This window comes from Rhea americana, unplaced genomic scaffold (assembly GCF_003343005.1).
Source record: "Rhea americana isolate MKP2758 unplaced genomic scaffold, rheAme1 scaffold_106, whole genome shotgun sequence".
Classification (NCBI taxonomy): domain Eukaryota; kingdom Metazoa; phylum Chordata; class Aves; order Rheiformes; family Rheidae; genus Rhea; species Rhea americana.
The window spans coordinates 1,350,742-1,371,683 of record NW_028185106.1 but is presented as its reverse complement, the minus strand read 5'-3'; the positions used below and the strand labels follow the sequence as shown (position 1 = coordinate 1,371,683).

General features: G+C 41.1%; 1 protein-coding gene and 1 non-coding gene across 5 annotated transcripts in view; one reads left to right on the top strand and one right to left on the bottom strand.

The window, feature by feature from the left end:
* The window catches only part of LARP7 (La ribonucleoprotein 7, transcriptional regulator), a 28,342-nt gene extending 24,611 nt beyond the window's left edge, over positions 1 to 3,731 (top strand). For all 4 annotated transcript variants that reach the window (XM_085309125.1, XM_085309118.1, XM_085309133.1 and 1 more), the window contains exon 13: positions 3,334 to 3,731. In XM_085309125.1, the coding sequence (XP_085165251.1) occupies positions 3,334 to 3,414 (81 nt within the window). In that variant the 3' untranslated portion in view covers positions 3,415 to 3,731. The remainder of the gene's footprint in view (positions 1 to 3,333) is intronic.
* A 14,329-nt stretch (positions 3,732 to 18,060) lies between these two features.
* Positions 18,061 to 18,131, bottom strand: TRNAI-AAU (transfer RNA isoleucine (anticodon AAU)). The gene has a single exon. It is a non-coding gene; the product is annotated as a tRNA-Ile (tRNA).
* Positions 18,132 to 20,942: the final 2,811 nt, after the last annotated feature.

The window sequence follows — 20,942 nt, the reverse complement described above, 5'->3', positions numbered from 1 at the left end:
ATCTCTCATTTCTAGAGATTTGCTTCTTTTCCAAGAGTTTAAAAAAATATGAGATTGCTCAGTTTTCTTGGAATATGGTCGGTGCTGTGGCATGCCAGGATAAGAGCTAATGAACACTTCTGCAAGTGGTTTCTGAGAAATGCTTTAAAAAATGTGGTGGACACTTCTTGAATAATTTTGATAGTATACAAATGTCTAAAAAAAGCCTAAATAAAATAGCCCAAGTTTCACAGTAGGTGGTGAATGATCCATCGCTCCAAAGGAGAGCTATGTGAAGTTAAAAGATAYTCAGTGTCAGGCTGTAGTGTGACAAACATTTTAAGTGTGTGTGTGTGTGTATGCATGCACTCATGTGCAGCATTTCCCCCAGACCTGATAGTTCTTGCCATCTCTGTTCTCTCTACATCCCTTTCCAAATCCATGTCCTCTACATTCCTTTGTGCAACTGCATGATCAAACAAGTTGAGGAATTGATGTAGATTAAAAGTCTTTTTGCCAGGATGGCTTCTTTTTAGGGCAGTGCTAGTTTATGCAGGCCTAAAGCATTCATCAGACTGCAGCCTTAAGCTCTTTTAAAATCTGTAGATTGCTTGAAGTTGTCTATTCACAAAGCAGGYTGGAGGGCTTGAAAGTGTTCAACTCAGGTGCTTGTCCTCTAGTCTTTTGCACCCTGTGCATCCCTTTACATGGAGAGAAAGGTGGAGTTCTGAGAGGATGGGAGTGATGATAGTGAAAGGTGTTTGGGGAGGAAGTGAGAATTGGATGTTTGTGAAGGGAGGAATAACTAGCAGAAAAAAATGGGAAAGAGAGATGGTGGGAACGCCTGGGAGCAGCCCACATTGTTCTTTCCTGATTGTATTAGGGAGAAAGGAGGAAGAGAGGTATGCTCCAGAGCACTTGTAAAGACCCTTTCCCTGCCATTCCATGGGMGTTGATATCCAGAGAAGGGTTATGTAGCTTCTTGGTGACAAGTGGTCTGCTAAGAAGTAGGTGCTGATGCTGGGTTGATGAGCTGAAAAATGGGAATGCTTGCATATTGCATATTCTGAAGCAGAGGTTCTGAAGTGGAAACACCCACTGAGATGAATTGGGTAGTTCACAACATAGTGCTTTTGTTTCAGCATTTGTGCTTCCCCATGTGATATGTTGGATGAATGAGCCACTGCACTTCCCTTTTCCTTTTAAAATTTGACTCTTTAATCCATTCTTCAGATACCAGAGAGTGAATTTGGGTTACATTTTTAGATAATTTTTACTTTCTGGAGAATGGTTGAGGGGAAAAAGTCATTTACCAGAACTTGAGTTCTAATGCTGTTGAGGAGATGCAGTGTCTACAGAACATAACTACAAGCACAGTCATATGGATAAGTGGTAAATTAGATTTATCTGATTTTTTTTTTCAAGTTTAACAAAATCTTCACTGAACCTACTGAGCAAGTTCCCCTTTCTCTCCATACTACCTAATGTATTTTAGCAGTCTACATCAGATAAGTTAATGTGCATTTATGATGGTGCATTATAGATGTGTCTAGGTTCACAAGAGTATTGTCTTTCTCACTGTTTATCCGTGATAGAAGATCTTTTAGCTGCTTGTTCTTTTTCATTTTTTCATTTAGTTTTAGTTCATTTTTCATCTTTGACATCTAGCAGTTAATTATAATCTCTTACTGTTAAGGAGTTATGATGGAGCATCACAGGGTAACAAAGCTTACACCTTTTTTTTTTGGTATTTTTATGACTTTCTTGCACTAGTAAGGTTAAATCAGTGAATTGTCTAGTATGGATGCTTTAAAAACAAGGATGTTTTTAAAATTAGGCTCAGTGTTTTGTTCTCAGCCTGAAGACACAGTAACCAGAAGCTGAAAACTAACAGGTTAGTCATATTCAGCAAGAACTTTTCTCATCCGTTTAGACTGGCAGCAGCTGACTTTCTCATTTGCCACGAAACTATGTGTATTTTCTTTAGCAGTGCTGGTGATTCATGTGTATGCTCTGAAATGAATAAATTAGAAAAATTGAATATAGACTCATGGGATGCACTATCCAAATTACAATGGTGTTTTGAAAACAAAGGTTTTTCTTTCTAATGCTTTTGTCTTTGCAAGACACAAATGCTTTTTTCTTTTTTTTTTTTTTTTTTTTTTTTTTTTTTTCTTTTTTGCATTTTTTTGCATTTTTTTGCATTTTTTTCCTTTGCAAGGAAACAAGACAGCTATTTGACCTGCAGAGGGGTGGGATGCAAGGGAGCTCCTACTGAGATCATTTCTTCAAGGTGAAAATATATATTAGAAGATCCCAGGTGGCCCAGTATCTCTAGAGTAGTAAAGTCTGGCTTTAAATACTTAGTTTTGGATTTTCAGCCTATGGTAGGAAGCTGTGGTGATGGGGAAGAGTCTCACATCCAAGGGGAAAGATATGTTAGAACAGTCCTCTGAACTGATGTGGATCATCACTTCTCAGGGTAGTGGTGTATGGAACATGTTTTAGCTGGTCATCTTCTGCAAAGCAAGTGAGAAAAGCAGTTTTAGCAGAAAGATGAAGGAGGAATATAGTGCCACAAGTGAAAGGCTTTCCAGTTGAAGTGTATTGCAAGCACTTGTAATATTTTCACACAGAGGAACTGAGACAAGTGATTTCAGTAACACCACAGTTCAGCACATGTGTCTGAAAGTATGTTGTCTCAGCCCCCTAGTGATTTAGGCAACATCTCAAAACTGCAACTGAAAACAAGGAAGTTACTGATAGAATGGAGATTTGAGTTACGGATTCCTAGCACCCATATTCTTCTAACTTACACTGTTATTTCTTGAGATCAGTTCTCAGCAGTGTTGTGATACGTACTGCTTTGTTTTCCCAGCTTGAAGGATGACCCCTGTCTGGATTTCAGTGTTTTTTTCACTAATTGATTTTAGGAAATGACACAACCTTCTTGCTCTCCTTTTTTTTTTTTTTTTTTTTTTTTTTTTTTTTTTTTTTTTTTCCTGTTTTTCTTATGTCAGTAAGAGCCTGAATATGATAAAATAATGGGTTTTCTGAATTTGGTTTATGAGACTGGGGATTTTTGAACTTTTACTTTTCAATCATTTTGGGAGGCAAAAGGGATGGAATAAAAGAAGTTGCACTGTACAGAGATTAGAGGTACAGTACTATTTTTAATGTTTCTGAGGTACTAAAATATTTTTTTAGTTGGATATACAGATTTATTCAGCTGTTCAAAGATTAACTTTCTCTTACGAAATTTGGTAAGTCAATGACAAAGTCATGGTTGTGAGATGAACGCCTAATAGTAAACTTTCTTCTAATATTTTCTTTAATATTTTTTTCTGTTCACAGCTGATTGCCAAAGCAGAAAGAATGAGACTTGCAAAGACTCAACAGGCAAGTAAACATATTCGCTTCTCTGAAGATAACTAACCAAGACTGACTGCAATCTTGAAAGTGATTTAGGAGAGGGAAAAAAAACCAACACTGGCTACAGCAATTAAACTATTTTCAAGAAGATATAAAAAACTGGTCCATTTGCTTCGTAATTCTGCAGACTGCAAGTATGAATTCCCATTTTTTGATAGGCTGTATGTTTACTGCTTCTGAGCCTTTAGGTGAAGCTTTCTTGGGGGGGAATTATGAAAAGAAATCTTGCTTTAGTTTCTTTTCTTTTCTTTTTTCTTTTTTTTTTTTGTATGTTGACATTTTATACACTAGGTTATAAAATAAAATGCTCAAAATTTTCAGTTGTGCATCTCAATTCTTCAGTTTAACATTTCTGTGACACTATAAAACTGATTAATGCTAAATCTATCTCTAGCTCTCTAGTCCATCAGACTAGAAAAATACAGTAGAATGACTGTATAATCTTTGTTTTTAAAGTGGCTAGGATTGTATGAAAATCTCTGCGTCATTGAGAAGTCTGGAAGAAAATTTGCTTACATAAGGTGCACACAAAACTGGACTTAGTCACTTTTTTATACGTGTCTTTGTGACAAGTCTTAGAATTGTATTTTTGAGGAGGACAAGTAAGAACTTTTGGTACATCTGATAATTCTAGCTCAAGAGAATTCTCATTTATAGGTAAATTTTAAAGTTATGCAATTCACAAGACAGTAATCTAATGCACTTTAACTTCATTATAGATTGATAATATAAAAATGTATAAAATAGAAATATAACTGTGACCTGAACTGAAGCTTTGGAATGATATAAAAGGATAAACTTGCAAATGGCAAAGTCTTTGCCTTTGTAGTTCGCTCTCCATTAAAGTAAAGAGGAGTTTACATGTTTTATGGAAGTGTGAGATTGTTATAAATAGAAGGGTRAGCCAGTTATTTTGAAGCTAGAAGTACATTCCTAAAATATCACCAGTCTCCTGAAAGACACTATGTTAATGTCATGAGTTTTTGTACCTATAGATTTTGCTGGTAAGGTAGGTTAATGTTACTTTAAATTCTTCACTGTCAAACCACTGGGGCAGGGTAGTGGGTTTTTTTTGTATGTTTTTTTTTTTTTTTTTTTTTTTTTTTTTTTTTTACAATATGAGGTAACAAAACAAAGCTTGATATTGGTGTATTTCTGCTATCAAAGAAAAGTCTGCATCTCTGCTGAATTCTTGAAAGCATTGTGGCTGTAGTACGTAGGCTAGTTTTGGAGGGGGGATAAGAGGCAAATAAGAGAAAAATAAAAATATTTCTAAAGAGATTATGCCAAAGCACAGTAACTATAACCAGAATACCCAAGATGAGAGTTATGCAGTGCAGAGAAAGAGAACAGTGAGCAGAGTAACATTTATGCAGCAACATTTATGTGCTAGTTCTTGTGGTGTCTCCTAGTGCAGCAGAAATAGGAACTATTTATATGTACAGGTCTGTAGGTTCAGGAACCACTGGCATAAATCTCCATCCTTTACTCTCACAAGATGCAGATTAGCATCTGAGCCACCAGCCAACCAGCAGTATATCCCTCTCCTCAGGCAGTATGTAAGTGAATGGAGAGGATTACTACAGATAGTGGAGAAGGTATGTCAGTGATCAAACTAGATAGCAGAAGTACAGGTGTGATCAAACTAGATAGCAGAAGTACAGGTGTGTGTGCGTAGAAGATAAGAGACCCTCTCTTTTCAGGGGAAAAAGGAGCTTACTAATTGTTCCTGGAAATTGTATATGAACAATTCCTCCCAGAGGACTCTAGGGGAAAAGCAGAGCAGAAGGCTAGAACTAATATATGTGACAGTATCTCGTGTGGCCTTCACCAGTAGTCACGCATTTTGTCCAATTGTAGTTTTTTTGAATCTTCCAGTGCTCTCGTAGTGCTTACTAGGTAAGTAAAATATTTGATGATATAATAGAGCTGAAATATCTAGCTATGAAAATAACTAAAGTGATCAATAAAATGTTTTGTACTCATCCCACCTGAAAGATGAGGGGTTTCTTCATTTCTGTGAATGAAGGGGAAATAAAATTACATTACTAAGTCTGGATGAAGTATATGCATTTGTTGCAAGTAAAATGTCTTTTGGACTTTTTTGCTGAAATTTACTTAAGCCTAAAATTCATCCATGTATAACTGATTCAGATTATAAATGATTCAGACTTACATTTTGTGGGGAATGAAGCAAAATAGCTTAAATGTTAAGTTTGGCTGCTTTATTAATAATTTTTGACTTGAACACACAGCAAGATAAATTATCCTTCTGTTTCTTTCCATATTTATGTAAGTTAAGTACTTACCGTTAAAAAAGGGCTTTCTTTTTCTCTTCTCTCAAACTAGTGGAGAAACCAGCTTCAATTTACCCATAAAGTAAAATCCATCCATGTTGCAGCTGGTGGAATCAATGTACTTGATAAAAAATTTGGGAAGAGAGAGGGAAGGATTGTGTCTAGTCATATTCTTTCTGAAGATGTTAATAGAATTTTTGCTATTCATTTCAGAGACCATGTACGTGAATTATGGATGCTTTTGCAAATGAGGCTTGGATTCTTAAGTAGGTCAGAATGGTTTACATACCTTTTTCTTTAAATATACTTGACAGTTAATATCTGCTATTAACAGTCTCTATTTACGTGTACTATGAAGTCCGTTTGTTGAGTTTTACCATCCTAGGAGAGCTGCAGCTCTAAGGTTTATGACCTTGGACCAATGGAGTGCACCTTTAGCTCATTCTGGAGCATCTATCTATGGTGTTTGTTTGTTTGTTCTTTTTTTCCCCTTATAACTAAGTGTTCTGTTCTAATGTTTTTTTTCTCCCCCCCTCCACCAGATTCATCCACTTCTAGAAACTTCCAAGGTTGTATTGTATTTTTAGAGAATGATACAGACTTTTTGTTTCCCAAGAAAAAGTACTATTTTTTTTTTAAGGGGGAGTCAGTATGATACCTTACAATTATAGAAATTGGTAACCTTTGACTGCAGGTCTGCACCTCTGACATAACTGAGGCCTTCAAAGCCAACAGAATATTAATAATTTGAGTCTTCACTTAAGAGTGCGCTTTTTTTTTTTTTTTTTAAGAGTCATCCTTGATTTTAGATCCTGTGGTGATGACTTGGAAGATTTCTCTCTCTAGAGATCATTTGCTGTGTTCTGATCCACCAGTCTGATCATAGGTTCTCTATAGAAACTTTTTCCCCCCTCCTCTCCACCTGTAATGTTTCTTTGATTTCTCAAATAATGTAACATTTGCAAGTTTAGAAACTGGCCCTGTGAGTACTGTCTTTTAGCAAGGACTATATTATGGCTAATTTAGTGGTTCCAACTGACTGGCTGAGATTAGGACTCTGTTGTTCTGGGCTTTGTGGAGAGCAGGAGCTCGGAAGTAAGGGAGACAGAGGAAGGGGAGGAGGAAGATGGGAATGCGCATACATACCCATCAGTGGGATGGCAACAAGCAGCATAGGCAGAGTTGAAGAGGATCAGCTACCCAGCAGAGTTAGAGTAGAAAGATGAAGGGATCAGAGCAGGTGAGAAGGTACAGGAATGCACAAGTGACAGGTGACTGAAAATCCGTGTGGCAGACATTGGAAGAGAGCTCTGTTGCAAATACTTGTTACCTGCAGGAGAGGATCTCAGAAATTAAGAATTATCAGTGTTTGGCCTGAATTTAATCTGTTTTTGCAGATTTTCACAATTGCTGTTTTGCCTTCACAGTAGAACTAGCAGCCAAAGTCAGAAAGCCCTGTTAACTTGTATCCCACCAAAATAATTATTGGTAGATGGTAAAAAAAAATCCAGTATTTGGATCCACAGGTCCTGATGAGAGGGTTTTAGATTGCTGTTGTAGCCATAAAATATTGTAATACAGTCTCATCTTTAACTCAGAATGAAGCTATTATTTTCCAGAAGGGATGGCATGTTTGTTCCACTTCAGTCTTTTTGAGAGAGGCCCTCCTGCACCAAAAGTGACTTTCAGGAACAGCCTTGACCCATCATGCTTGCAGGTGCAGGGGATTTGCTACTGTGTGCACTAATCCACCCTGCAGGCAAGCAGAGTGCAGTGCATGCCTTCGCAGCAAGTAGCTCCTGCTCATCCTTTGAGCATACAAGGGCCTTTCCCAGTGTCCGTCTAAGTCATTTTTAATGAGCAGATGGGGAACCTTGATCCTGCAGAAAAACAGCAGTGCAAGAAGGACCTCGTCATTCTCTGAGCCACAGACCTGCAGCTCTAAGGGATTTTCACACTTGTGTCTTCATATATGCATCCACCCATTGCAGGATTGCCTGCCTTGCACAAGCACAGTACACATGCTGGAAGGAGTAACATTGTTCTAGTAAACCACCCACATGCAAAAGAAGCCATGCGAGTTTATCAGACCTGCTGTTTTCAGTAGCCAGCACTTCTCCATCAGAGCAGGTATCCCAGCGTCTGCATTAGGCTTGTTCCTTTCTATTTGTCCTTGTAGAATAGAAATGGGTCTTTACCTTTGATTTTTCACCAAATGTTAATTTTAAAGCTTCTATTATTGTCATCTGGAGCAAGCGGGAGATCTGAAAATTCTGCCTATTCTATAGTGAATTTGCACTGAAGAATTATAATTCCTACAGGACACTCCTTGAGTCCCCAGTTGTGAGACCYCAGAGTGTACTTGTTCAGGGCATGAGTATTTGCAGTAAGAAGACTTCGTAAATGTGCATCCTCTGTTTGTGGGCTGTATTCTTGAAGACTGTCCTTGCTATCTCTACCTAAATCTTGCTTTTTTTTTTTTCTACTGTCCAAATGAGTCTGTTTTAAAATAGGTAGAATAGGCAATGTTATCTTACACAGCTAATGCTGGTGTTCTGTGCATTCTTTTCTCTCTCTCTTTTTCTTTTTTTTTTTTTTTCCCTCAATGTGCTGTGTCCTAGTTTAAATCAGATTTTAAGTTAGTCCTTGAAAGGTAAGTCAGTTATCTTTTTCTAGAGAGGCTGTAAATCAAATGAAAAAAGATTACCCTCTGATGGATGTCAGAGGCACTTGCCTGCCTAAGCCCTGCTAAAACTTGGGTCAATGTTGTAAGTGTTCACTTATAGTACAACAGTGTCTAATGATCTCAGACAGAATTAAATCATGGGAATGTTATTGCATAACATTGTAAAAAGAAATTAGATAAGAGATACTCGGGTGACTTTGAAATCTGACTGAGTATGGAAGTAATATGGTTAAGTTTCTGTGGATGATATTAAAAAAGTCATTCTGTACCAACATTAGAATATTCTACCTAATACTAAATAGGCTTTATTMATACCAGCTGTGATTCTGTAATGGAGGAATGCAGCTTTTTCTTACATGGGCATTTTCTTTTACCTGGAACATATTCTGGGTATGAACCAAGTATACACTTACTGTGGTACTAAATCATTATATTCCTAATGCATTTTTTTTTCTGTAACACTTCAGAAGCTTGGTCTTGCAAGCATTGAAAACCATTTATCTTGCATTATCATGCAAGTACATGACTCTCATGTTTTGTTTTTTTATTAAATATGCTACAAGGTGCTGTGTCAGTGTGTTGGTGAAAAGGCTGGGAAAACATACTTGATTAATTTTACAAAGGAAAATACTGTATTGATAACTGCTTTTTATTATGTTCCGATTATCTGTCTGTTTCTTGGCAGTAGAATTGGCTTAAAGTTTGTCCTGTCTCCCACCTGGGGCCACTCAATGCCTGTTCCTGTCACACAGTTCATAACCCTGTGGGTTGTGCTGATACAAGTGTCTGGGTGTCCACTGTAAAGTGAGTCACTACAGTAGTCCGAATGAAGAGGAAAATTCTCTCTATTGGGAGAAACCAGAATATGCAGCTGGGCAAGTAATGGTGGGAAATTTTAAGTTGACCTCATTGCTGAAGAAAATCTAAAGTGTAAACACACACTGTCTTGACTGATACACCCATAATTGTTACACATTACCCATCATTAATGGAAAGTGCTGGAAATAAGCATGTGCTATGTACGTAGTTCTTCAGTTTCTCAGAAAGTAGCGGTAAGTAACCACGTCCCACTGTACAAAGCAAATTACTGATGCTCAGATACTAGCTGGATGTGCAATCAAACTAATAATACAGATCTTCTGATTGAAACCTAATCCTCAAAGGGTCACTGTCTAATGGAGCTGTAAGTGCAACAGAATCGCAAAGTTGTGGATTCGTGAACTCCCCGTCAAAGCACGCGTGCTGCTGCAGTGGTACGTGGCTCCTTTGAACCAGAGCGTGAACTGCTGCCAAGGGGCCGGGCACTTCTTTGGAGTCCTTGGCAACCCACAGGTTTCTGCCAGTTTACAAGCAGAGCTGAGCCAACTTTTCTATTCGTGCTATGTCTATTTGCTGGAATCAGTGTTGATGGCATACTTGGTATGCAAATGTATTATCCAAGTCATGCAAACCACTGCAAAAACAAGAGAAAATGAAGGCAGAATAATACTGGAGAGCGTTGCTTGTTGTTGCCATGGTAAYCAGCTTTAAGCTAGATATACACATGTTTATCACAGCTACACTTTTACTGCCTTATGGCATTTTGAGAGTAGAACAAAACAAACATGTCAGTGAAAAGAAGTGGGAGAAAGGGGAAAGGGACAAAACAACCTCAATACTTGAAAGCAAATGACAGCCATGTAGGCAAAAGTGCTGCGTTTATGAAGTGGAGTTGCTGTGCACGATCTGTGTCCCACCACCCTGCCTCTATCTACTCAGTAGTGGTAGATGGCTGCCAGTAATGCAATGTGATTTTGAAATGTATAATTACAGTGTTCAATGATTTGTGCAAAAAAAAAAAAAAAAGACCTGGAATAAAGTGAGGACTGAGTCTGGTAAAAGCATTCCAGTATGGTGTGATATTACTTATGATTATTTAATTTGGTCCATTTCTCTCCAGCCTTTTACAGGGCGGGAGCAGAAATCAGTATCGCAGGGGGAGGGGATTGTGGCTGCATTAATTTTTGAATTTATATTCTATTCTTTTGGTAGCCTTTTAGTATAGCTGTTTCTGGTGATGAACACTTTCCACTAACTCTTTCTGCAATTTGGGATCTGTTAATGATGTCGCAGCTAGGCACTCACAAGGAGATACTCAAATTCAGTCATCTCTTTTGCAATTGCTGGTCATGCTCTGTGTGAGGAGATCTTGCACCGATTGYCCACAGCCTCAGATTGTCAACCTTCCCTCCACAGCCCTATGGTTAAACGCCCCATGGCCTACGAAATGCCAGGAGCTTTTGGGACCCCCTCACTGATGGCCGGAGGAGCAGCCTGGGGGTTTCAGGGATGCTTGGGGCAGCAGCCCCGAAGCAGTGCCCGCACAGCCCCCCTCTGCCTGTGCTAGTGTCCAGGCCTCTCTGGGAGACCCCACAAGTGGCTCTGGCCAGTAGAGGGCAAAACTGCTACATGCTGCCCTCCAGAGACATGTAAAGCTCAGATCAGCTTTTGCRTTCAGCACACTTTGGTATGTATTACCTCCCAGCTGATGATCACATGGGGGAACCTACTTGATAACTTTATTTGGAGGGAAAAATTCCCCTCTGAAAATCTGCCACCTTGCCAGGTAGCTGAGAGATCCTGTGGCATGCCCAGGTGCTCTAAAAGTCAGCTACAAGTGCTGACTCTCATCTACTTTTACAATAAATCCAAGAGRTTTTCATCAAGTGAGGAAAGAGAAAATACTTTTGGGTAGGTTAGCCAAAACTTGCATCTGGGTTTAATACTTGCCTGCCCTAGATAGCATGCTATCAGCAGAGAAATGTGGGTAATTCAGCAGACTACCAAAAAACAAACTGGGAATGATAATGTTTAGAAAGAAGCAGATCCACTAGTTCCATGAGGCTGACTTTTTTTTTTTTTTTTTTTTTTTTAATCTCCATTAATTCATGCCGGAGGAGACACATATTGTGGTATGTAGTACCCAAGTTACGTGCTTGCTTGCTTGTTGCTGAAACTGAAAAAGCATGATTACTATGAAAGTATGTAGTTCTCYGGACTCCTTGTTCTGTGAAGGGAGTAACAGAAATTCTAATTCCTCTGTCTCTTGAGTAACACACAGGACTGACATGGTTGGATACCTTTTTGCCTTTGTGCTTTATATAACTTTTTATTTTGTTTTTCCACCATATCCAACATTTATTTGCTTACCTTTTCCTTTCCTGCTAGGTACTGAAATGTGGTTTTAAGAAGTGTGGCTTTCTCACACATTGCTTTCTTGGCTTGTTTTTTGTTTTGTGTAGTATTGGTTTGATCAGGATTTTGGGGCTACATCTGCTACTTCAGATCTTGCTTATCGTATGTTAAATGACCGCAGTCAGGCATCTTGCAAGGTCCATCTTTAAGCAAGATTTTGCTGTTGGAACAAGAGGACTAAATAGTGCGCACAAGAGAAGATGTGCTCCGTGTTGGCACGTGGGCTGCACCGTGCTGACTATAGCATTGATATTGCCGCAGCTTGTTACTAAAACCTTCTTGGAAGGTGCATATTGTTATTTGTGTTTGTGCGTGTGTGGGGGGGTGCRGTTATATCCCTCACGAAAGACATACTTCAGCGGTTATGTCAAAGTGAACGCTTTTTGAAATTCTGCAGGTGTAGGTGTTCAATCTCAGAACCGCTTAGCAAGTACCTCAAGTAGGTAACTTCTTGCAAGGTTTAGTTTAGAAGACCTCTCCACATGCACAAATTAAATGTATACTTGACCTGTTGGCTCAGTTTAGTCAGCCTAATACAATTTTAAAACTTAGTTGAGGCGCTGACTATGTCTATCTAGTCTAAACTTTACCCTAATAAAAAAAAAGACCATATTCTTGGTAATAAAAACTAAAAGCCCTGAATTTCCTCCCTTACAGCTGATAATATATGTTAGTTATTCTTATTTTTAAAAAAAATCAATTTTATTGCAGGTGGGAATTTTCTCTCACAGTTAATAAGCTAAAGTTTGTCTTCGCTGTGTTTTTTTAACCAGCATATCCTTCAGAAAAYGTGGCATTTTTTGTGTCTTTATGCACATGTAGGTTCAACCATGCTAGTCTGTATCTTCATTCATGGGCCTGTCACTGCTGCAAAAATAACTTGATTCAGTTAGGATGAATGACTGGTCCATCCTTTCTCTTATTTTCTCTGTCCATGCAGAGTGTTGACACGGGAGATCCGTGTTTGAGTGGTGCTCCAAAAGCAAAGCTGGGTCACTTAATGAAAAGACAGAGGCCAGTTTTATCTGGCTCCTTTTGCACTACATTTTTTTTTTTTTTGAAAATTTTTTTGCACTACATAGCAAGTCACGTAAAAAATGAAGCTGAGAAGCAGTTTGCAATGGAAAGTCAGAGTACCTGATTTTAAACATTTTCTAAAGTTAATAGTTTTTCCTATCTCAATGCTATTGCAAGAGGTAAAAAAGCAAACATGCTTACGTTGTATACAGGTATAGACCCAAGTACTGGTTTTGGTCATGAAATTTTCTGAAGGGTGTCTATGGATATGATCTATAGAAAACAAAATCAGTGTGTTGCTAGCAGCAGACAAAAAAAAAAAAGCAATGGAATAACTGTTCAATGTTCATTGAATTGGGTRGTAATAATCGTGTTATCTGAAGACATGTATATTATTCCTATGTTTGGGGGAGGGGAGAGTAGATTGAACACAGGTTTGTTTCTTTGCCATATGTAAAGATTACCTTGTAGGCTTGTTTAAAAATTAGAAAGAGTTTAGAAAGAGACAGAAGGATAGAGACACACATCCATGCTATCACTCTCAGAAAAATGAATGAAAACTCCTCAGCTGCTACAACTTATGTGCAATATACTCACCACCACAATACCTTCTATTCAGGCCATGGAGCAGGAAGAAAGTAAATTAGGAGGCAACCGGGGAAAGAACAAAGTCAATGACAGAATTACCTCTGGTGAAGCCCCCAGTTCTCAGGAGCAAATGCTGGTAGACAATAGGTTTCACATGTTTCCTCAGAGTAAATGGATATTGGATACCTGTTGGAGCCCAAGTGAGAGTTACAAGAAACTCCTGGATTTTTTTTCTTTCTTCTCATTCACATGTTGGAAAATTTTTCATTCTCCTAGAGGGCTGRCATAAGACCAGAGGCTGTTGGAAAGAAAAGCAGAGTGCTAAAATTTGTGTATGTGTGTATACATCTGATTGTCTGTATGTATGTGTTTGCTATGCAAAGAGTCCTAAAAGTGGGAGTGAATTATATTTATTGAGGTATAGAAAGGACATAAGGATGTAAATGACGATTGAGCTATTACTCTTTGTGGAAATGGCCCAGTAAGTAGTGAAACCCACCGATGTTCTTAAATATGTGGAGAGCCCAATTAAGTGAAGATTTTAAAGTAAAGCATGTGCTTGTGTGTCCTGCTCTTGGAGGCTCTGTGCACACACCACAGCTAAAGCATGCTAGTGCCAGGGGGTGCCTGGAGCTGCCTTCTCCTCACAAGGTGGAAGTGGTCAGTCATTTCTGGTGGTTTCTGGCCTTTAAATGTACAGGGAAGGATATTCTTCACCTAAGCACAATGTTGACCTGCGTGATGCAGTGTTCTGGTTCCTCAAGGTGATAATTATAATTCTTTTGTTAAATTAGACCAAAAAGAAAACCCTGTSAAAACTTATTACTCATCTGTTCCTAATGCTTTGTTTCTTATACATGCTATAGAGAAACTTGCTTTCCCAGTCTGTGGCTCTGATGGATCAACCTGAAGCCCTGACCTCATTGTATAATCTGGCAGTTGGAGAAGCCAGCTAACTACGGGATTATTTTATGCTTGTTTTATAATGTACAACATCTTATTTCTTAAATTGCTGTCTTGCTTTGGGATTTTGATTCCCAATTTCATGCTATCTGGAGCCCGTGAGCACTGTGTGGGTGCATGCTCACCTTGCCTTCCTTGGAAAGTAGCACTTAGGAGCCRAACTTGGCAGTGCTGCAGGAGTCAGGGCGAGAGAGGTAAACCTGCACATTTGGTGCAGGTTGCAGAATCAAAGCAATTCGCAGGCCACTACCATAATGTCTCAACCCAGGTTCAAACAGTTAATTTTAAAAGTACTTTTTTCACATATCTCAGCACTGTCTGGTTTCAGCCATGATGGGAATTAGAAGTGACAAGATGCTGCAGGAAAGCTGTTTTCATGATGTTTGGATCATGCCTGAAAGCTGGATGGACTAGAAATATCTTGAGACAGGCTGGTTTATCAGATCCTTGGACTATTCAGCTGACACCAGAAAGGTTTGGCAGACCATTTAAGTCTCCAAAGGGGAAAAAAAAAATCTCGAAAGCTTTCTGGATTCACCTATGTCTACTTACCAAAACTTCTGCTGAGCCAGACGTTATAGAGAGGGGAGAGCTGGTTGAACAGGCTCTGCTGTCCCCTCAGCAGAGGCTGCGTAATCTCTTCCTCTGTCACCAAGATCCCCTGGGAGAATGGGGGAAAAAATGGAATTAAGGAGGAGGCCGGGCTGTGCTTCCCAGCCTCAGCAGCGTCCCAACGCCACGTGAGCAGCAAGCGAGTGCTGCAGAGGAGTGCCTGCGCACCAGGGCGGTGAGCAGCTGCACTGCCATGCAGCTGGGAAGGAYGAACAGCAGGGATGCAAGAAGGAAAAATCCCATGTGGAGAACTGTAACATCAATAAATGAGCCCTGGAGCTAACACCTAGCAAGCATGTTCCTAATGCCACTGTGCCTCCCCATTTTTTCTGTTTCCTGTCTGTTTAGATAGTTACAAGGAAGCGCTGGAGGAGCCATGTGCTGTGGAGGGGCAGGACAGACTTCCATGGGTGGCTGCACGTGTTGTGGCTRGTTACATAGGAGCTCAGGAATATTCCTGGCTGCACTAACCTGGCTTATTTATGTAACTGCCGTTACACATGAGGTGGAGACACCCCATGTCTGCTGTGGAAAAAGCAAAGAGCGCTTTTGCCAGAAAGTAAATGAATTGTTTTACAGTGGTGTTCCTTTGCTGTGGGCACTTAGAGGAGAGCTTGCAGGATCCCTCAGGCTGAAGGGAGAAGTCAAACGTGCTAATACAGCCAAATATAAGCAGATACTTCCAAAATAATGTTATTAAAGAATCATATGCAAGATAATAGCAAGCTAAAAAGCACATATGACAAAAATCTAGTGTGACAATACTCATTGCTGTCAAAGTTTTAGAGGTTTTGGACTGATTTTAAATGTAGTGATTCAAAAGGCCTTTTTGTGAAGAGGATAACTCTCTCTGGCTATTTTGAAGCTAATTACAAGAAGCTGATAGAGACACAATATATAGCACAGCTTTTTAGGTGTCTCTTCAGTATAATACCAAAATCAGAATGAGGATGCTGACATGTGGAGAGGACAAGATGAAAGACTGCTGGAACTCTAAAGATGTGTATCCCTCAACAGCAAAATACAAAGTCCAGTATTGTATGACACTAATCTATTCAATATCACAGGCAGCTTGATGCCCATAGGGTCCATGTAATGAGGTTCTGCCACTGTCCCATCTGTTTTGTATTCATCTGTCACTGAAACTCGGAGCCACTGAAGAGGAAAAAGAACTGGCAGCTTCATACTGCAGGTTTATGATATCAAGACAAGCAGTATTAGAATTGCCAGTCGTGGTTTCGTCATACTTAACAAGTACGCAGCAAATATTGAATTATCAAAATGTCATRTAGGGGAAAAACCCACAAGTTCTGTAAATACCACACAATCATCCACTTGCAAAGAAATGCAACGGACACTCTTCAATGATTCTGTACCTAGGGCAGCTACAGCACTGGTTCCTAAAGAAAGGTGACACAGTATATAATGCTTTGCATGTTGGCTGCCAGCTGGTACAGCCTGAATCCTCCTGCAGCCTCTGCTACAACCACAGCCAAAAAAAAAAAAAAAAAAAAAAAGCAGTTGTCTTAAAACAAATTAGATCAAGATTTGGCTAACAGTGGGTGTGAAAACGGGAAGCCGGCAAGAACAGCCATACCCTGTCAGACTGAAGTTTCTTTTAGACAAGTACCCCATCTCCAACAGCAGCAATAGTCAGCTCACAGGTAAGAGCATAAAGAATGCAAACATATACTGTTACTTGTCTGAAATACCCCCAAGCATCCAGACCACAAGTTATTTCTCCTACTTTATGCTCCTAYATTATTACCCTTCTAGTAAGCTGTTTTTCAGTCCTTTGTGACACCTACTAAAGAATAAATGTTCTCATCTTTCTCTGTGTTTCCACATTTCCCTATTATTACGTTGTCAACTCCAGGATAGCAAATGCAATCCTGCACACAGTCGGTATCTGCTTGCTCTGATTCCTGATTTGTTTTCTTTATCAGAGGCAAGGGGCAATATCCTGACCCCACAGAAACCTTCGGGCATTTTGCCATTCCCTGCAGTGTGGYAGGGGCTGCAGCTCTGGGGAGCTCAGCAAGGCCAAGGTGAGGACTTCGGGTGCGCGTTGCTGGCTGTCACACCACTTGCATTTTAGGCTGTAACGGGGGCGCTTTTGTGCTTGCACGGTTTCCATGGAGCCATCGCTTTGTCTGCAAACTGTCTGCAGGCAGCGCCCGTCCGTCATGTRCCATCCAGCGCGGCTTTCCAGCGCAGTGCCTCATGCTGCGCTGCAGCGCAGCCCGCCAGGCTTTGGCTGCTCCTGGTACCCTGTGGGCTGCATCTCACAGGCACGGCATTTGTAGGGAGGATAAATTGGTGTTGCTTTGCTGAAGAAAAGGGAACAACATAGATTACACTGCCTGAGGATCTGGTTCAGCCTTTAGCTTCTCATGCTTGGCAAATGAAGGGAAGAAGAGGAGGGCTCTTACCCAAGAGCTTGTCACTTACAAGGTAGCGCTGTAAGGGAGGAAATAGAAGACATAACAGAAAATAGTGGCCACGCTGCAAGACACGGTGAAAATTCAATCTTCACCCAACACTGGTGCGAAAGTAGAATATCTGTATCTCTAACAGAATCTCAGCCTGGCAAGGGTGATATCCRGCTCATTTTCCCCCTGCACGGTTGTTAATGCTCTGCTAGCTGTTTTGCTATCAGAGCTCTGATGCTGTGAACAGCCTTCGGCTGGCACTGGGGAAGGCTGGGTTGGCTCCTCATGCCAGGTGTGAAGCAAGTAACCTGGGCTCTGCCTGTTGAACTGAGGGTTCAGCACCTGCCCTTGTGAAAGCCTTGGTTTGCAGGGACAGCAACGGGTCAGAGGGGATATGCAGAATGAGGAAAAGGAAGAGTAGCAGCGAGTTATCTGTGGTTATGTAAATACGAGAGCATTGTAATGGGAAAGGGTGGTAACTGTCTGATACGAGAAATATTTCAAGAAGTAAACTGCTTTTGTGAATCTTGCAGGCTGCTCATCCAAAATGAATTGGAGTGTAAAATCAAGTTAAAAAAGCAGGCAAAATGGCAGGGCTGTATTAATTGGGAGATTTAAACTCCCAGGCACATTGGAGAGTACAGTAAATGGTGGAAATAAGACTGGAGGTCTTTTAGACTGTGTACAGGAGTGCAGCTTAATGCAAGACAAGCAGATACSAATAGAATATGGGATAATCTTTGTATCAAAGTACAGAGTTATAGAATTGGTAAGGTTGGGAGGGACCTCTGGAGATCATCTAGTCCAACCTTCGAACGACTGGTCCATATGGGAATTGAACCCAYGACCTTGGCATTATTAGCACCACACTCTAWCCAACTGAGCTAAACCTAACCCCCAGAGAATATAACTGAGGACRTAAGAGCAGATCAGAAACAGAGATGTCTTAGTCACAAAACTCATTACTTTGACYAAAGAAGAGGTTTTCTTCATTAGAATGATGCTTGTACTGTGCATTGAGGTAGAATAGGCTTCTCCCCGAGGTTGGCCATGCAAATTAATGCTTTGTAAATCTTGGCAGAGATTTTCAAAGATGCTTGGAAGAATTATAATGCCCAATTAAGTAAGCATTGGTCATCCAAACCCCTCAGGCAGTCCTGAAAATCACAACCACTCTCCACATTGCATCTCTACTTCTCCGTTAGATTTTTCCTCTCTATTCCGATCCACTCTGCACTTCCAGCACCATCCAGAGCTCCCGCTGCCACAGATGTCGCGGCGGAGCATACATCCACTAACAGGGCTTTCAAAACACAGTATTCAGGCAGCCACAAGTGGAGGCAGGAGAAAAGATCGTCCATCCCTGCTGAGGCAATTTAGCACAGAATCTGTGGGAGTTGCTGCACATCAGCCAACTACTATTTTTCTGCCAGGAAACTCCCGGTCACTTTTGGCCCATTTATCTACCTCTGATATGGAAATACAAAGCCAGATCAACAGCTAAAAAGTAGGTTATGCTCTAGTGAATTTAGTGAATGTCTTATCTGTTTTAATAGCTTTTTAATGGCTGATAATAAAAAACTTGCTTGGCACGCAGTCCAGCATGCTATGCACCTGATTTTGTTTGAGTTTCAGCTTTTAGATTGCATATTGGGTCTCTGTGACTCGCAAGGCTGATGGAAATGATCAGGTGCATTTCCTTTAAGCCAGAGGATTCTTTGCAAAATATAATAAGGAAATACAACAGCATTTCCTGCACTAGCCTTGGTGTTATGTGACGGAAAATGCACACTCAGTATGTCCTGAGTGCAAGCAGGACATGCAGAGGATAAGAAGGAAATACAGAAAAGCAAGTCTCCAGCACACACGATCTTCTGCTGAAGGAAGATCCCCAGGGAACTCTAACTGACAGAAATGAATGTTACCCTTTTATGTTCTAAATTATTCCAAAGCTGAGCAGCTCTGAATCACTACCCGCATCAGGATCAGCCCTCCTCTTCAAGCAGAGCCCAGTCTGGCTGGGAAATCATGCCCAAAGCATTGCAGCCCAGGCTGTTGCAGTAAGGAAGACTGCAGAGGCTGATGCCGAGAAAACTAGATCATTATTTTTACTGCATTGGTATTGTTTCGCCCTGTAGGCCAGGGCTTTCCGCTGGTCACCAGCAGCCATGGCTGGTTTCCTCCTCTCCTTGTCACTGCTAAAGGTAGTAAGTGCTGTCTCTCCCTCTCTCTCAGTCTCTCTCTCTCTCTCTTTTTTTTTTTTTTTTTTTGCCTTCAGCAGAGGCACTGAAGTTTGTCACAACCGTAGCAACCTATAGCAACAAAATCAGGACAGGGCACACTGGGGCTCTCCTGGGCTGTCCCCATGCTCACGGATGAACCCCTCTGGTTTACACAGAGGTTTMGGATCAAGGGAGGTTTTCCCACAACACAGCAGTCCGTACTGGTAAAGACGGATGGGAGTTCCTCTGCTCCAGGTTGTCCTCCCAGGGCCACCTGGGAGTTTTACTGAAGGAGCAGAGCCCTTCACCCCTCTGGCTGCAGTGTGGGGCTGTCACTCTTTACTTCTGGGGGATCCTTCTGGTTACGACATTTGGCAGAGGGGACTCCCATTGCCTCTTCTGGACAAATGTGTTCACGTGTGTTCCCAGGATCTCCTTCTCCAGTAGCACCCGCTCACACTGTAATTTACAGCCTCCATCTGCCTCTGTTTCTTTCTTTCAGCAGCAACTCAGAACAAGCCAGAGTTGGCTCCAGCAGCAGCCTGGAGGGACCACCCCCAATGTGGGGGATTTAAATAAAGATCACTATACAAAGTCACTGCTTATAGGATAGGGAAAAACTAAGTACGAGTGAAATAAATATAATAAATTTACTGATTGTGGGAGAAATATTTCCAATATGTCAGAATCCACATTTAGTAAGTGTAGGYTCTCCAAGCTATCTGAAAGACAAAATTATTTGTAGTTCAGAATGGATTTTGCTCTGCATAGTTGTCTGTGGGGTACTTCAGCAGCTAGGAAGACGCTGCAATAACTTGAAAGACGTTTCGATGTGATTTCAGGCAGAAATAGGCAAATAATATTGAGTAAAATAACAGTAAGGGTAAAAGAACCCCCAGGAGGTTGAGGCCTGATGGTTTTTCATTTCACTTTATATTAAAGAATAAGGCTGTTCCAGGAAAAAGACCAGGGTGCAGCAGTGAATTTCTTGTCAGCTGAACACAGGGAGAACTGCTTTACATGCAAGTAGGTGGACGACCAGACTCACGCAGCGGTGCTTTGGTGAGGCGCTGCGGCGCGGCGCCACGGTTAAATACAAGGGAGCTAGGGTTTCTCTGGCCGAGCACCAGCGGCACAGCAAGCTCCGGTGGCTAGAGGCTGAGCTCCAGAGATCAGTGAGTATAATCAACCGTTGGAGCAACCTGCCAGGGATAAAGCGGATGCGTTTTAACGCGATGATTTCAAACGGTCTTTCTGCCACGCAGGCTGGAGCTCCACCAGCTCTTCGGGCTTTGCCAAGGGAGCCGCTGAGGGAAACCGCATTCCCGGCACTTCTGAGGGGCCCGAGGGCGCCTGAGCAGCGGCGAGGCAACCCCCCCCCCGCGTCGTGCGGCTGTATGTGTGCGGCGGTGCGCGGGCAGGGGGTGTGCGCGGGAGGGGGTGTGCGCGGAGAGAGGGTGTGCGGGGAGGGGGTGTGCGG